At 31.3% G+C, this 18,119-nt stretch overlaps 2 protein-coding genes across 2 annotated transcripts; one reads left to right on the top strand and one right to left on the bottom strand.

Moving 5' to 3' along the window:
- The first annotated feature begins 949 nt into the window (after positions 1-949).
- On the top strand, positions 950-7,222 carry LOC124934132 (golgin candidate 2). Its single transcript, XM_047474610.1, has 10 exons — positions 950-1,131; positions 1,224-2,273; positions 3,346-3,456; positions 3,607-3,666; positions 4,500-4,557; positions 5,184-5,227; positions 5,373-5,465; positions 6,332-6,457; positions 6,568-6,615; positions 6,693-7,222. The coding sequence occupies exons 1-10, from the start codon at positions 1,039-1,041 to the stop codon at positions 7,032-7,034; spliced, it is 2,025 nt and encodes a 674-aa protein (XP_047330566.1). The 5' UTR covers positions 950-1,038; the 3' UTR covers positions 7,035-7,222.
- A 61-nt stretch (positions 7,223-7,283) lies between these two features.
- Positions 7,284-11,978, bottom strand: LOC124934131 (probable serine/threonine-protein kinase SIS8). The gene is made up of 13 exons (XM_047474609.1): positions 11,027-11,978; positions 10,489-10,929; positions 10,253-10,356; positions 9,283-10,187; positions 9,167-9,207; positions 9,017-9,085; positions 8,752-8,852; positions 8,582-8,660; positions 8,407-8,505; positions 8,265-8,333; positions 8,120-8,169; positions 7,855-8,031; positions 7,284-7,766 (listed from the first exon to the last, which is right to left on the bottom strand). Exons 1-13 carry the CDS (start codon positions 11,483-11,485, stop codon positions 7,655-7,657), a joined length of 2,706 nt encoding a protein of 901 aa, XP_047330565.1. The 5' UTR covers positions 11,486-11,978; the 3' UTR covers positions 7,284-7,654.
- Positions 11,979-18,119: the final 6,141 nt, after the last annotated feature.

The raw sequence follows: 18,119 nt of genomic DNA, 5'->3' as shown, positions 1-18,119 counted from the left end.
TGAGAATAATTTATTTTAATTTTATAAAATTATTTTAATAAAAAAAATCATGTATGTAATATATATATATATATATATATATATATATATATATTCAAGTATATATATATATATATATTGTCCGAATTGTCAGGTAAAAATGTTATAGCTAAGTTTCCAACTCGCAACCTAACAAAAGCAAGTATAACATTTTAATCAACTAAACTAATATCACTTATATTTTAAATTTAACACCAAATTTGATAAACGTTAGACGTTGTAATAATATAATTATTTTAATGATTATGATTCAAATATTCTTTAGACGATGATACATAGGATAATGTTTTTAGGTTTTATTTGATGTAAAATTAATTATTCATTTTATATTATAGATCATAACTAAATTATTTTATAATTGATTGAGTTACTTGAAAAATATAACAATGATACATCTTGTTGAATTATTAACATTACAGCATACATTAGATATAAGTCTTTTTTTTTTTTAATTTTCAAGTGAATTAAATTTGTGACATTTTTGTTCTTAAGTGATACAAAAATTTATTATTATATCGTAATATTCTCACAATTCTAACCCTTGCTTTAAAGGCATTTAAAATGAGAATCAACTTTGTAAAGTTTGGTATCTTAAGAATCACGATGATATATTTTAAATCGATTTGTTATCTCCGGCCTAAATTAACAGACTCACATGGTAATAACCTAACATGATTAAATAAAGTTATCATGGTAACCTAATATACAATAATCCGTTGAAGATTAACATTATCAATATGGGATAAATGTTTAAAATTTAATAAAAAATGTAATAACTAATAAAAGTTACTTTTACAAAATTAAAAATAAAATAAAATGAGAGCAACTCTTAACCAAACAAGATGACATTTTTATTTATTTTTGTTCTTCTTGGCGTACAAAAGAGAGGGGCTTGTTCTTGAAACAAAACGCGCGTTTTCCAGCAATCTCTCATTCAGTTCTTCTCTTGGCGTTTAGTTCAATTGGATTCGTATGAGTACAATCATCTCTCTATAATGTATGTGCCCAAGTGATTACAGATTGAGAAATCGCGTAACCATGGCAGGTTGGATCTCTTCCAAACTCAAAGTCGCCGAGACCTTTCTTCAACAGGTAAGTTGTGGGTAAGATCTATATGGGTAAGAGAAATTACAATCTGAATTGAAACTGAACTTGTGGGTTATTCTTATTTAACTGGATTTCAGATCGATCAACAAGCTGCTGAATCGTTAGGGAAGGATGATAAACGTCAATCTGATGAATTGAATCTCGATTCACCTAGAAAAACTGGCGAAACATTGCCCTTGAAGGATCAGCTGAAGAAGAAGAGAGTAACTGAAACCCATTTGAAGAATGGGAGTAGTGGTAATAATAGGGATAGGAAGAAGGAGATTGCTCCTGTTGTTGGGAAATTAAAATCTCCAGTGAACCCTAATTCTGATATTACTGATGGTGATTGGACTGAACTTCTCAGTGCACCCAGTTCGCCCAAATCACCACCAGGTCCTAGTCGAAGTAATGCAGTGCCTGGGATAACTGGGTTGCGTAAAGATATTCGTAAGCAGGGGCTGAACCTGAAGGGTCAAAATGGAGGTTCAAAGGCTTCTTCAAGGTCAGATATTGTCTTGGAGAGAAGATCAAATGCCAAGAGCATAGATGGGAGAAAGAATGAGAAACGGGATTTGGAATTCACTGCTTTAAAGCAGAGAGTTTCAGATGCCACATCCGAGAGCGATTGTAGTGGTAGACATTCCAGTGGACGAGAACTTCGTGGTAACAACAATGTCAGTCTGAGCAGAAATGCTGAGGCAGTTGATGGAAAAAGTAGCATAGCCACTTCTCCAGTGGAGACTTCAGTGGATGGAAGTCCAAAAAGTATAGACAAAGATACATCCCCTAAGGTTGACAGGATTTCTGATGCAAATGTGAGAAAGAAGGATGATGATGATGCTGTTAAGGAAATAAATGTGCCAGTGCTCAATTCTGATTCTCTGAAAAAGGGATCTTTCACTTCCTCTTCTATTAATAATGGGGAATCTGATTCAGAGACCGACTCAACTTCAACGTCTGGCTCAGAAAGTGAAGGTGAGCGGGAGGAAAGGAAGAGGAGAAGTGCTCAAATATTGGCTGAGAAAACAGCTGCCAAAGCAAGAAAAGTTATTGAAGAGCGCGAAAACATGGTGGCAAGATTGGAGGGTGAGAAACAGAGTTTAGAGAAAATACTTGAAGAACGAGCCAAGCAACAAGTGCAAGAAGTAATGTTCATTCATCTCTTCCATTTCATTCCCTAGTGTATATGCATGATTCATCATTCATTTGGTGAATCGTGCATCTCTTACTACCCAGCTCATGTTAGTATTGTTCAAATATAATTGGGGTTATCTATATAATTCCTATTTCTCCATTGGGCTTGGTCATGGGTTGTTTCTTAACTAATACAACCGTCAACCAGCATTTTGGAATGCATTCATCATTTATCTAATCATAAGTCTAGAAAAAAAAAATGAGTGATGAATCCACTGCATGAAAAATAATGTCTATAAACAAAAATGAAGTCCACAATTGAGGGATAGTATCTGGCTAGATTGCACATGTATATCACATAGAAAGGGAGGGGAAATAACATTTGATAGTTAAGGTCACAAAAGTAGTAAAGGCAAATTAGCAAAGAAAAGAAGGAACTATTAGTTCCTTTCATTCCTTATATCTTTTGACACATTAATTATTGGTATTGTTAGATGATCGTGATCAACGTGAACAATGGGGCATTACTTTTACTTCATCACATAACAATTCAGAAGCAGACATGTTCCTTTGAGACCTGATTTCCTAAAACTAGACTTGACCTTTTGTTAGGATACCAAGACCTTTATTTTCTACCATAACAGAATTTACTTGACCGGTTGCCTACAAACCGTTTGGAGTCTGATGAAACATGCCATACTGTGCTCCTTAAGATCTGTTTTCTATCAGATGGTGTATTGTACAGATGATTAGATATGAATCTATATTGGCAGCATCATTTTATCAGCCTTAGCTACTGATGCAATCTAGTTTCTTTTAATGCCATCTGGGTAGTTGGAATCCCCACAGTAATGTTTTGGACATCTGATGCTTATGCTGTTTGATTTTCCAATTCCAATAGAACATGGACACGCATATAAGTAGTCTGCCTACAATCTTACATATATTTGACTCCTATTAGTGGACATTTGATGTAAGTAGTATGCTGTTTGATACTTTTGACTATTAATCATATGAAGTTGCAATGTGACATCCTTCTTATTTGTTGGTTGATGGTTGAGGCAATTATTCCTTTTGTATCAGGCTTCAGAGCTACAAAAGACGATGACAGAAACGATGGATGCTGCTGATGTAGAGAAGCAGAAACATAATAATACTAGAATGGAAGCCCTTGCACGAGTAGCAAAACTTGAGGTCTTTCTATTAACACCCTTTCACATCTCCATGTTTTTTTGAGATTGCTTTATGCCATTTTATTATTTTTGTTCTCATTGGACTAAGGTTTGCTTTTTATGATGAGTTGTCTTTAACATTAAGTCTCACTAATTTGAAATATATTACCAGACTACCAATGCTGATCTTGCTCGATCTGTTGCTGCAGCACAGTGGAATTTGGAAGTGGAGGTATATAGTGTAATTTAGATTTTTTTTTGCTTGTTTCACTAAAATTGCTTTTAAATCGGTGTAGTTTTTATTCTTCAATGTGTAATTCCTTGGTTCAAGGACAAATAAAGCTCTGAAAATGTAACGTCTGGATGAATTGTTGTACTATTACTTACTATGTGGAGTAAAAAGAAAAAGAAAGAAAGTTTCCAGGCATTTGATAAATTGGAAGATTTCTCTTCAGTTTTTTGCATCTAATTTCTCAATTTGTCTTGCTTGTCTATATTGCCACATGTTCATGTTTGTACTAGTGAGGGGTGACCAATTGAATGTGCCTCATTGGGACTTATCCAGTTTGAGCGGTATGGGGTAGTTATTTTTTTTAATTTTTTCTAATTTGACTGGCTTTTGAGGCAGTTCCGGAGATTTTGCAAATTGAGTTAGACCGGGGAAGTTTTCATATGCCCTAGCTGATTTCGCCTCAGTTACTCTAATTTAGAATAATGTCACTCTATTTCTATACATCTACAATAACATTTATATATTGTAAATTTATCCTTACTTTTAATCAATGGATAGAATGAAATTCTTTTTTAATATAATAATGCCAAGGGGGCACCATGGTTCCCGCCTCCACACACGCACACAATGCCACCTTCTACCGTGAATGTACCTTTACAAGTCTTGTGAATTCTTTAACAATATTTCTTTACGTGATTATTTATAATGTGAACTCCATTATACTTGAGCAGAAAAACTCTATTTAACAGAAGTGGCATGTTTTGGGTCATGAGCTTTGCTTAATTGGAGTATTGCACTAGTTAAATATTGCTTACATCGATTTTAATGGCTAGGTTAATCGGTTGGCAGAACTTCGGCAACAAATTGAGGTTAAAGAATCAAAACATGAAGGTACACTTTTCTATAGTTAAATGGTTTTGCAGTTGTTTCATTTGCATCAATGACCATTAAAGGGACTTGTTCATTCAATATATCTCTTTCTCTGCAATTGCAAATTCTTGTTTTCCTAATTGAACTAAGTAGTTTGTGGAAGAAGAGAATGTTTACTTATAGTCAAATGGGATTTTTTTTTATAATACTGTGCTATGAAATTCCACGTAAGTAGAACTCCAGGCTCCACCCCTTCTTCTTATACCTCTCCAGCATTAAATCAATTAAAAAAAGGGAAATGGATATTATTATGACTTGCTAATGTGGTGTGCCCTTTCTCTTTAAACCAAGCCTTTAGACGACTTACCAGATTTCTATATGATGGATTGTGCTAACACTTGTATCATATGCACACACTCTTAGAGCTTGTTTGATGTAGGTTTTTTTACGTAAACCAATTTTTTGGAAAACAAAATATTGTTTGATGAAAAAGTTGATTATTTGCACAAAGATGTGATCGTCAAACAAGGTCTTATTCTTTCTCAGTGCTGCACAAAGATCTGTATTATGCTGAATGGTGAAATGAATTTAAGAATTTTTTATGTGTTGAAAATCTTATACTCAGAATTATCCTGCCCTTACTGCAGAGCTCAGAAGAAAGATTTCGACCACTCATTCAAGGGGAAATCATGTGAGCTCTCTCTCCAACTATTATAATTGCAGTGCATGACTAACCCGATTTCTATTTTTGTTCAATACTAATGGATTCTCTCTGACTCACTTTTCAAATTCTTCTTTTCTCTTTTAATTTTTGTGGGGAGGTTTCATTTTTGCAGATTGTTGCTTCGAAAGGTGCTGAATTTGAGCAGGAGATTCTTGAGGCTGAGTACTCATTTCTGATTGAGAAAATTGGACATTTACATGAAAAGGTAACTCCTTCACCTTTACTGTGTATCGCTCTCCCATTAAATACAGAGATTGACAATATGTGAACATATGGAAAAAATGAGCCACTGCAATATTCTTGCTTTCTAACATCTTAGGTTTGTATGATAAAACTGAAAATTAAGTGTTTGAATGTTGAATACTGAAATTTTAAGTTCTTAAGTGTGGAATGAGTTACGCATTTGAAAAATAAATGTTAAATAAACCAAATTATAATATTTGTAAATTAAGTACTTGGTATGTAAGTTGATTTAATAAAATATGGAACTAATGTTAGAAAATATTTAAAGACTATTTTACCCTTATGACGCAATTTGATTAATTTTCATGGTTAAAGTTGCCTTTTAGAAGCTCTTGATTACCAAGTTAATTACCGTATTGAGCTAAGTTATTTTAGCTTAATATTTTCTCTTTTTTTCAGAAATTTGAGTTTTTTATTTTATTTTAAACTTTTATTAAAAAGAGAACAAAATGCATTCAAACGTTACAAAATGGAAAGAAAAAAACAAAACAATAAATAAGAAAACAACATAATAATTTGAATCTAAATAATAAAGTAGTTTTAAATAAAAGTTATTAAATGAACTTAATTCAAATATGCATTTTATAATTTAGATTAAATGATAAGTTATGGTATTAAAAACGCATGAAATATTACATATAAGCTGCTATCATTTTCTTTTGCCTTCAAATCTTACTTTTAGTTTGTGTAGGATGAGTGCTGATATTAGCAATGATGAACATTTAAAACGCAAGAGTAGTTTGGATTATGAACAAGTTTATAGTGGTTCGTCAAGAGGGTTCCACGATCTTGATATTTCTTGAGTCTAAGATATTTCATTTATTACAGGCACGAACATTGGAATCTGATATACAAATAACCCAAAACGAGATGGAGAACCCAACTGAAGTTGAAGTCGAACTGAAGAGAAGGCTTCATCAACTGACTGACCATTTAATTCAGAAACAAGCTCAGGTTTGCTTTTGTTTTTTTCACTTTTATATTTCTACATGACAGGTCGTTGTAGAGATATTTTTTTTTTTTTAACTTCTAAACGAAAAATTATCGGTTGTATTCATTTTTAGGTTGAAGCATTGTCATCTGAAAAGGCCACACTATTGTTTAGAATTGAGGTACGATACTTCTGCATAGATTCACCACCGTCACTAAATTGACCAGTTTTGAAGATTTCTATGTACTTTTATTTCAGACTGTTTCTAGCTTTTTGGATGGAAGCAAAGCCATGCTTAATGATGAAGAATCTGGAATCTGGGAACTGTCGAATTCAAAACTGAAGCCTTTGCTGGCAAACAAAATCCATTCTGGAAGGCAACATTTTGGGTCATTGGTTCAGCAGTTGGACTCAATATTTTGTGCAGGATATGCATTCCTGAGAAGAAATTCGACAGCACGGATTTGGTCGATCGTTTATGTCGCGTGCCTTCATTTATGGGTTATGTACATTATGTTTTCACGATCTTCAGTGTCCGTTGATGTTTCTTCGGGTGCTGTTTTCTCGTTGGAGAATATCAATAAAACCGGAGGCATGTGATTTTGGCCCATATCTTAGGTTTTGTTTTGTATATACACTAATAGTTTATTAACGCAAAAGATGAAATATTACAATTTCTTTGGTTATCAGGAATTGAATTGGTAGTTCAATCATGTTATAGGCTTAAAGAATTATATAATGTGTTTGATTGCAATATAATCATGTTTTTCCTGTTTTTTCTTTCCTAATATGTGTTTGATTGCAACAAAAATAGAAGAAATTGGCTGCAGAAAAACAGATTTTGATTCCTGACAATTTACAAAGAGATGTCTTCATTCATCTGTTCAATGTTTTTATGTTGTTACTGAACTTAAAAAACTAAATCTTGAAACAAATTCAGCTGAAAAATACACATTATTGCAGTGGGTGGCTTTCTCCATCACAAATATTGAGAAAATAAATTACAATTTACAACAGCCCGACACGACGAAGTTTTTTTTTTTTTCCTTTTTTCGGGTATAATTTGTGGATGATCTCTTCAATGGGTGGTTTTTGCCAAGCAACCTTTGCCTCTCTATTTTTGTGGCATTTCATTCTCTAAGAACTGTAAAAAACCATTTTATGTCCAAATTGATCTCTTCATGGTATTCTGTCTTGTCTTTTGCTTCTTATCCTAACCATTAACCATTGTTTGTCTTCATATTTGGCCTAGACCCTTGAGCAGTCAATGGCTTTTGCAACGGCTTTAGGGCAGCCATTATCTCCGAAAATGAAGGTCGTAGTTTCGGGTCTCTGTCGTGTTCAAACCATGACAAACGTTATTGTTTTTTTTGAAAACTAACACGATTTTTAAGGAAAAATAAAATGATTATTTACTCACGTCTGCCAGCATTTCCTAATAATGTCAGCAATTGCAGGATCTGTATCATCTGGAATGTCGAGACGCCTATGTTGAAATCCAACAGCGCCCACAACTTGCATCGGGTTCATTCCTCCCCACGGTTGTCGCATTGTACAAAGCTCCCATAATATTACACCAAAGCTGAAGACATCGCACCTGCATTATAAAAAAAAAGGATTCTATCAAGAATATAAAATGCATAATCTATTTGTCAATACAAAGAAAAACGATACAAACACTGTACTTTTCATTGGATGGTTCATTTCTGAGCACTTCGGGTGCCATCCACTCAGCCTGGGATACCATATACAATAAATAGCAAAGCTCTCTATTTCAAGTTCAACTCATAACTCTTAATTTCCACACAAAAAAATAGTCGATAAACTTACTGTTCCTGCAGTAGATCTTGAAGACAGAAATGTACTGTGCTTCATTTTTGACAAGCCAAAATCGCAAACCTGTTTCAGACATTTCAAGTTAATGAGTTAATAATTGTAATAGCGTTAAATCAATAATTCAATAAAAAACCACCTTTAGCACCCAGTTCTTATCAACGAGGAGGTTTGGGGACTTTAAATCACGGTGAACTATAACCGGGGTACTGGTGTGCAAATAATTCATCCCGCGAGCCTATAAAGAAAATTTATCAAGAAAATATTACACTTTTTTCAAAATCAATATCCAAGTTTCTCGGTAGATAACATACGGCGTCAAGAGCCATCCTCAAACGCCTTCTTTCATCTAATTGGTTGTTGGGCCGATGGATCAACCTATACAAACTTCCCCTGCAAATGATCTCTCAATATCCGTTAGTTAATGTTGATTTACAGTAATATCCCTTAAACATGAATATCGATAAAAGAAAAAGATTTTAACCTAGGAAGAAACTCGGTAATGATGGAAAGATTAGGAGCACGAGTAACCGCTCCCATAAAAAGAACGACATTCGGATGCCTGAGTCGTTTCATGATATAGACCTATAAATCCAAAATACCGTTACAATATGAATAAATCAAACATTCAACAAATTTTATTATGGGATTTTGAAGAAACCTCGATCCAATTGAGTATTTCTTCGAAAAAACAAATCAAATAACCAACCATAAGTTAGAATTGAAAACCAATAACAATATATATATACCTCACTTCTGAATTCTTCGAGCGATTCACCAGATATATCTTGGTCAAGGAACTTCTTCACAGCAACTTCCTGGATGTTAAAATTGCAGCAATTATAGAACCAAAAGAAATGTGAGCGTTTAAAGTATACAAAATAATCCCCCAAACTCACAGTTCCATGCAATTCGCCGCGATAGACTTCCCCATACGAACCTGCACAAGAAACGTAAAATAAAAAATCAGAAGAAAATCACAAATCTCTAAACATAACCATTACGAAATAATTACCGAGCCCGATCCGCTCGCCCAAGGAAATATCCTCCCAAGGAATCTCGCAATCCGCCACATCATCAAGCGTAACATCCGATTTTGCACTGTCATTACCCGCCGAACGATCCGATGTCCTCTCATTATCGTCCGATCTCGAAAACTCGATCGGACGGCTCTCCATAGCTGCAGTTACGACAGCAGCCGCAGCAGCTGTCGCTGTAGCAGCTGCTGCCATCGGAAGCTCTACGCTCAAATCAGGGCCACCCGTTTTCGCTGTAACAACCACCATCGAGGACGCCACAACCGCTGCCGCGGCGGCAGCCGCCGCAGCAGCAATCGGAACGTTATTTTCCAATCTCGCTGGAGTTACTTCCAACGAATGCCTCCCAGGAGGAGGTAACGGAGGCAAGAATCTAGGTTTTTGGATTTCCGGCGGTGACTTCGATTCAGCAACCGATAAACCTATTTCTTCGGAATACATTTCAGTAAACAAATTTGGAGGAGCAACGACTCCACTCTCGAGTAAAACATCGTGAAGTTTTTGAGCCAGTTGAGGATTCTCCTTAGCTGCATCGATCATGTACTGAGAAACATCCTTAAACTTCATCCTTCGAACTGCAGGCGAGCTGACACCTTCTGTCCATGAAGGAGACCGAGCATGCATGTGTGTTCCTCGGGTGAAGTCTTTTTTAATATCGAATGGGTGAATATTGCGTCTTTTATCACTTTGAATGTCCGATTCATTTCCTGCCACTGTTGAATTCGTGAAATCGGATGATCTTTTATCCGAATGTTCTTCAAATGAAGTAGAGGAAGCTGCAGCCGATGAATCGAGGATGGATTCTTCGTATTCTATATGCGATCCAGCTGCATCTGATGGTATAAGTGTTCCGGGATCAGCCATTAGGTCTACAATGTACTCCCTGAAATCAAAACAATACATAAACAAACAGACACGAAGAAAAACAACCAAAATAATAATAATAACCTTCCATCATCAGTCTTTATGAAGTTCATCGCGACATCATCAGAGCCAGTATATTGTTGTCCTTTGACTAATCGACAAGGAATCCCCACATTATCTGCCAAAACCTAAATACCCATAATGCGAAATTAAGGTTTTTTTCTTCCCACTGTCACCAAAACTCTAACAGTCATTATGCAATAATCAAGGTATTGAACTAACATGAATATACAAAGAAACCGGGGTAATATTATTTATACCTTGAAGAGCAATGCTCGATGACGGGCCAATCCAATTGTAACCGAACCGAGAGGCAAAACCATACTACCAATAGTAACCTTAAGATTATAACTAAGATCTCTCCAAGCTCTCAACAAATTAGCAGGATCACCAACCGGACCACCCATATAATCCGAAACAAAAACAGCCAGTTTTCTAGCAAGATCACCGAAGTTATTCGAATCCTCTAACCTCGAAAGCGAAATCAATTCCATAGCTTCACCTTCGAGTTTCACTAAATTTGCATCCCCGGCCCTGTTCACAAGAACTGCTTCCCAGCTTATACTATCTGAAATTGGAGCTACTTGAAGATCAACAAGTGATGGCATCTTTGAAGAAGATGAATTCAATTCTGTCAAGACACCATAAACGTCGTAGAAACCGTCCAAGACCTTTTCGTCGTAGCCCAGAGCATTGTAATTCTGTGAAGGTCACGGGTTAAATCTACGATATGAGATTAGGTTAGAAAAAGGGTGAATAATCATAAGAGTAAACTAACTAACATAAATCCAAACCTACCCAATATCGATAAGCAAGAACCTCAGCCAGTGTATTCTCTGAAGAACAAGATCCCAAACTAAACTGTTTAACAGCTTCAATCTGTGCAGCTTCAGGATCTTCCCTTGCACTAAGCTCAATCGCCAGCTGAATTTGATACTCTTCTTCAATATCAGGATCCCTGGTGTTATTAGATCCAGAATCCATGGCAGGAGGATCTAAAGCGGTAGGGGAATCAGACTGTTCTACTTTCTTGAAATTGGAAGACGATGGAGGACTTGGGCTCTTTCTATTTGTGACAGAATTCAACCATCCAGAAATTGCAGATAAGGGTTTGTTGTTGTTTTCTGGATTTGATTGAGGAAGCCTTTCAGTCAATGAAGCGTCAGTCAACCTATTGTTTCTTGATGAACTGGGCCCGTCTGATGAGTCTTCAGATTGATTGGACATGATGTGTAGCTTCTTTAGCAGGTTCTTCATTCTGGTTTTAGTAATAAGATAAAGCTTTGAATGCTAAAAGAGGGTAATCTCTTCCATTGCCCAGAACCAAGCATGAAGAAGAAGAAAAAGATTCAGATCATGCAATTGAATAGGTAAAGAAGAATAGTGTCTTTGTCACTGCCCTAAAGAATAATCAAATAGGGTTTTTATGTGGGTTGCGTGAAGAGAGAGAAAGATTGACCTTTTATTGGTATGAAGATGATGAAGAATGAAAACAATAATAAATTAGAAAAGAAGAAGATGTGGGTTTATGACCTAGTTAGTGGAAGAGACAGTAGGACCGTAAGCAAGATGAGACCCACTTGAGTGAGAGAGAGTATTTTGAGAGGATTTCACAGTGGTGGGAAACAGGGGCAACTTGATCTTCTTCCCTAATTCAATCTTCATCTTCTTCCTTGAGCTGTTTTCATTTCAAGCCTTCTTCTTCTTCTTTCTTAAGAAATCGTGTGACCTGGTACTGGTAGGGAAAAGAGGTTGTTAACTGTCCTATAATGGATATAGAGAAGAACAAGTTGGGCAATTAATTCTTCTACTTCCAATTTACCATTTTAGTCCGACCAAACTTTGCCCTTTTTTACTTCCGTCCAATTAATGAGACCTATCTCTTTTTATCATCATCACCCAACAAATTCATAACATTTATTTTCTAATAATGTTTTTATTCTAACTTTATTAAATTACCATAATTACATATTTAAGAATCTTACTTCAATTTGAAACATCCATTTGTTTTTCATCTATTGAACTTGAACAAAAGATAGTTGTAAAACTGATATTTAACCTTGAAGAAACAAAAAGAAAGCATCTTCAACCTTAGGAGAATAAAAGAAGGTTCTCTACCGGTGAAATATCTCGGAGTTCTTCTGTCATCTAAACAACTTCAATGTTTACATTTTAGACCACTGATTAAAAATATTAGAAACTCTGTCTTAGAATAGGCAACTAAAAAACTATCTTATGCAAGAATAATAGAACTCGTGAAAAGAGTTATAATGGAAATAATTGACTATTGGACGCAACAAATAGTCGTCCCAAAAAAAGTTATGCTTGAAATAGATAGAATCATAAAAGACAATGTATGGGTACACAAGGCAGAGGGAAAAAAATTAAATGAAAGAATGTTTGTACTCTTAGAGAAGAAGGAGGTCTGAGAATAAAGAACTGTGTTGAATGGAACAGAGCACTCACTATATGTCATCTACGGGCACTAGAGCAGAAAACTGATTTTTTTTATGGGTAAAATGAGTTCATACGAGATTTATGAAAAGATAATCAAGCATCTAGACACGTGCAATCAAAGAACAAATGAAATGGTCACTGAAGAAAATCATAAGATCAAGGAAGGATGCTTACAAAATGATGCAGTGCATCATAGAAAATAAAAGGGGATTACTATTTTGATAAGATCTTTGGCTAGAAAGTAATCCCATAATACTCAAAGATGAATTTCAAAATACAGAATCAGAAGAATTTGTCTAAAATTTTCGGTGAGAGAAGTTTATGAAGGAAAATGTGAATCAACTCTGATGCGAATTTTAGAAGGAGACAAAATTCTTAATTTGATTTGTAATTTGCAGTTCTTTGAAAGAAGTGACAATCTATCCTGAAAAATCGAAAGAAATGGAAAGTTTATTGATGGTTTGGCATGGAAAAACATTAGAACAAAGAGCATGTGGTCGACTGGCATAAAGTGGCCTGGTCTACAAGTATAATCCCTCGACACCAATTCATAATTTGACTGATTTACAGGAAAGACTGACGATGCAAGATATAATTCATAAATACATGAATATACTTGATGTTAATTGTCTAGTCTGTGAAAGTAATAAGAAAAGAATAAACCATTTATTTAAGGAATGCTCATTTATATCTATACTTTGGTCTAATTTTAAAAAAGTATGAACATCTCTAACTTCTCAAGAACATGGAATTAAATCAAAGAAATGATAATGATGAAAATGAAAAGAGAGAATTTTTACGCAAATTTGTTGAAATGCTTCTATGGAGCATTGATCTACAATGTATGGAGGGAAAAATTGAAAATTTTATAGTACAATGCGCAAATGAGTGGAGAAAGTCTGTGAAGATGTAGTTGCAAACGACAATGCACTATTTCATACTTGTAGAGGAATTCAGAAGAATGAATAAAACTAGAGCTTAAGCCAAAGATGGAATAGTCACAAGCAAAATCAAATTCAAAACGCTTTAGACAGTTTTTATTTGTTGTTTGTAATTCTGGTTTGTTGTTTGTTTTTTTTGTCAAAACTAGAGCTTGTCTAGATTGGATCTTAACTCTCGAACTATTTTCTCACTTTTAGGGTTTTTAATGAAATGATACTGAACTGTTTTTTTCTTAAAAAAAAACTTGAATACCATTTTGTTAGGAGGCATAAATATATACCAAATCGGTTTTGATATAGTTAACGATAAGTTTTTAGAGCTTTTTCGATTTTGGTTTATTTAAAAAGAATGTTGAGTAGTATTTTGATGTCATTTGATTTGGTGCATATTCACAGTAGTCTATATCATAGAGCTCTCTTACTTTAATCAAATGTGTTTTTGTACTAATTAATTATTTAATTTGTGTTTGATGGTTAAATTTGTATTATTTTGAATTATTTGTAAATTATTTTTTTATATAATTTATTTGAATTAAAGGAAACAAAAAAAAATGATTTTAGACAAAAAAAAAAAAAAAAAAAAAAAATTAATAGTATTGTAATATTTAATTTTGGTTCACATGTAAAATAAAATAAGTTTTAGATGTAAATTTATAATGATATAAGAAGATGTAAATAATTATAAATAAAGTCTTCACAAACTAACAAAAAGTTAGAGCCCAACTAATCTAGATAGGCTATAAGGGATAAATTGTCAAATTTTTGACCAATTGATAACAAATTGTAGAAATATCTTTTTCTCATAGAAAGGGTTATTTTTTTTACTTTTTTATAAGTATCATTTTTTAAATTATAAAATAAAAATTTATTTCATAATTATAAATATATACACATAATTTGTATAAAAATATTTTTTAATTTTAATTTTTGAAAAGATTAATCACATATAGAATTAAAGAAATAAATTGAATAATCTGACCTTAAATTATGTATAGAGTATATAGTATAATTTAAAATGAATTATTATACAAATTATATATATTTCAACATATGATTATATGCATATATTTTAGTACCTAAATTTTTGTTTATTTGTAAAAATTAAGAATATGTAATTTTCATTTATAATTTTGTCAAAGTTAATCACAAACAAAAAAATGAAAACAAATGATTATTTGGTTGATAGATTAGATAGAAGTTTATACTTTGTAAAATATTTTTTTATTTATAATTTTAGAAAAAAAATAATTATAACAAAAATCAAGAAAAAATAACATTCATTAGAAAGTTATTTGAGAGAGAAATAGATGATTATGATTTGTTTTTGTTATTATTTATGATAGATAAAAATTACATGTCCATTGAATTGTGAATTTTCTCTATTATAATTTTTACTAGTTTATATTTACATGAAGTTTTAAATGACTGAGAATACACAAATCTAATAATCTTCTCTTAATTATTATAATATATATAATAAATTTGATAAAAAAAAAACTAAAATTAAATTATGAGACTAATGCTATAAAAACAACTAGTTTTTGTATATCTGTTAAAAGAGTTGAATTTTGATATAAGACTTAAAAAATATTATAAACACCATTAATGTATTTTCCTAAAAGGAGTGGCCAAGCTTAATTTGTTTAAAAAATAATAAACATATATCCATAATAATGAGAGTGACTTAAAGCATAAAACTTTTTGAGGGAATTATTTGAATACTATCTTTCATTATTAATTAATTATCCCATGATACCAAAGAAAAATTAATATATAACTTATAACTCATTTGCCATGTCACATTTCTATACTATTATTTTTTTATTTATTTTTCTTTTGAATATTACATTATTATATTGCATGTACAATATTTTGTTTCGAAATAATGTTTTTAGAGTTAAAAGAAGTTAAGTTTGAACGTGAAATTATTAATAAAATTGTTTAAAAATACTTTATTGTTATAGTCAAATATCTCGTGATGTTAATTTAAACGGCCTCTTAAAATAAAAGCAAGAAATATTGAATTAATTATTAAAAATAAAATTACTTTTTAACCCTTCATTTCACATGCAATTTATGCAGGTAAGTAATGATCCAATATTAGGTCACAAATGAAATATGTGTGAGGCTTTAGGGCATATATAAAAAAAATTATTAATTAATCAACAACATTATGTATAACAAATTAAATAAAAAAAATGATTGAAACATCACTTTCATTATAAAAAAAATTACTTTCAAAATTGATTAAATATTTTATAAAATTATTGAACTCTCTAGATTGTATAATTAATTTATTATAAAATATAGTTGTTGGATTTATGACAAATAACAATTACCAAGAAGCACATCCTTATCAGTGTATTAATTGGACTGTCATCAACATTTCTACTCCAACTACATTTTAAAATTTATTATTATTATTTTTTTAAATGAGACTTTTATTTATAAAAAAAATACTTTTAGTAAAAGATAAACTACAAAAAAGTAATTAAAGTACAAAAGAAAAAACTTTAGGTTATCAGGCAATTTAAATCATTTGAAAGTTCACTATTTTTCATTTATAAATAGAAAATTAATTATATTATATATATATATAATTGTAAATTAGATATAATTAAATTCACCCCATCTTTATTAAGATTAAATGGAATTAACATCTACTTATTCAAACACACATGTCACATCACAAATAATTTTTCAAAAAATTCATGGTAGGTAGAGCAAGATTTAAATAATATTATAACCTACATAAAATATAATTAATTTAAAATGTAAAATAATATAGTACATAGATTAATATAAAATAATATACTTTGTTACAAGAATAAAATAAACAAGAATACTAATTCAAACAACAATAAATTTAATATGTAAAAGAATGAGTTCACTTAATTTTATTTTATTTTGTTGTCTATATCTCACAAATGACTGTGATTCATTGAAGTTTATATTAAAAAATGAGTGTATTATAAAAAAAATATAAAAAATTATCACAATCACTAACAATCATGCATCCCCATTCAAACCATAAAATTTAGTCAAATATTTTTTATTTATTGATATTTTATAATATAGACATCTAATTATATGCAGAATTCACACCTAGATCCAGCAACTATTTTCAAATGGGTCAAAATGATGAGAGATATTTATTAATTTATTTTGAAAAACTCTGAAAATAAGTCCTTAAAGTGTTTATAATTATTTATTTATATCTTATAGTTTGAGAAAAATAATTCATTGGTTTAATTAGGCCTACAAACTATTTCCATTTTTGATGGGACAAACTAATTAAATATGATATAAGAGTTTATTCTGAAAATTAGCTTAGTCTGACCTAATTAATACAAAAAGTTGGGGGCTTATAACAAAATATTTAAATAATTTTAATGGCATAGTTTTTTTTTATAATTAATTAACAATTTAAAATAAATAATTGGATATCTTTTTTGTTCTCATCTCAATCTCCATGCTGTAAAGGAGTGTCATCTTGCATTATTGTTTTTTCCTACAGAATGATTCATCACTTTAATCTTATTTTTGACTAATAAAATCAAGTTTGATCTTCTTAATTTAATATAATAATATCACAATATATGTCTGAATTAAATTATTTGTTAATATTTGAATGTTTTATATACAATTTTACTTAAAAACATAATTGATTGGAGACTTGGAGTATAAGGTTGTAATGATAAATTAATATTCTACTTTTCATTGAGAATTAATTAATATTTTCATCTTTAAGGGATCGAGATTACAAATAAGGCCGAAACATTGCAATCTCTTTTATGATAAAAAAAAAAAATGAATCAAATTTTAATATATTAATCAACTTTTTATTAAATAAAACAAAGTATAATGTGAATATTCTAACATAAGAGTATTTAGGAATATGTTAACTCCATTTAAAATAATTCTCAACTAATTTGGAAATGCTTCTTTTTGCTTTCAAGGATTCCTACTAAAATTTCAATGGAAGAATTATTATTATTTCCTTAAAGATTAGGCACAATAACTATTTATATATTTTTTAAAATTAAATTGTTCATCAAAATGTTCTATAACTATTCTGGGTTATTTTGATATATTCAATAAGAATATAATATAAGATAATATATATTTTTAAAAAAGATAGGAAGTAGTATAAACTCACAGTCATGATCTATAATATAAAATAAATAACTCCCTTAAATTTAGAATATTTTTTTTAAAATATGCCCACTTAAACTAATTTAAGTAAAAATAAATGTATTTATTTACTTACACTAAGATCATTGATTTAAATAACTAAAATAATTTAATTGATGGTAATCTATGTGACTCATGATTTTATGTCTGTCTAATTTTGATGTACAAAAATATAAATATTATCTATGTTATTTGAATATTAAATTAAATTAAAAAATATATAAATAGGAAAACATTTATAGAATATAAAATAATAGAAATCCGACAAGAAATAAAAATAAAGGTTTGAAAAAAGTAGG

This window comes from Impatiens glandulifera, chromosome 4, assembly GCF_907164915.1.
Source record: "Impatiens glandulifera chromosome 4, dImpGla2.1, whole genome shotgun sequence".
In the NCBI taxonomy this organism is placed as follows: domain Eukaryota; kingdom Viridiplantae; phylum Streptophyta; class Magnoliopsida; order Ericales; family Balsaminaceae; genus Impatiens; species Impatiens glandulifera.
Note: the sequence above shows the minus strand (reverse complement) of the source record. Positions and strands in the feature narration are given on the sequence as shown.

What these genes read in the sequence shown, in the direction of transcription:
- LOC124934132 (XM_047474610.1), top strand. Translation starts at nt 1,039, where the DNA reads ATGTGCCCAAGTGATTACAGATTGAGAAATCGCGTAACCATGGCAGGT. An exon ending in CACGAGTAGCAAAACTTGAG is followed by an intron (nt 3,457 to 3,606) that starts GTCTTTCTATTA and finishes ATATATTACCAG; the next exon opens with ACTACCAATGCTGATCTTGC. An exon ending in TTGGACATTTACATGAAAAG is followed by an intron (nt 5,466 to 6,331) that starts GTAACTCCTTCA and finishes CATTTATTACAG; the next exon opens with GCACGAACATTGGAATCTGA.
- LOC124934131 (XM_047474609.1), bottom strand. Translation starts at nt 11,485, where the DNA reads ATGAAGAACCTGCTAAAGAAGCTACACATCATGTCCAATCAATCTGAA. An exon ending in TCGAAGAATTCAGAAGTGAG is followed by an intron (nt 8,853 to 9,016) that starts GTATATATATAT and finishes TTGGATTTATAG; the next exon opens with GTCTATATCATGAAACGACT. An exon ending in TGAGGATGGCTCTTGACGCC is followed by an intron (nt 8,506 to 8,581) that starts GTATGTTATCTA and finishes TTTTCTTTATAG; the next exon opens with GCTCGCGGGATGAATTATTT.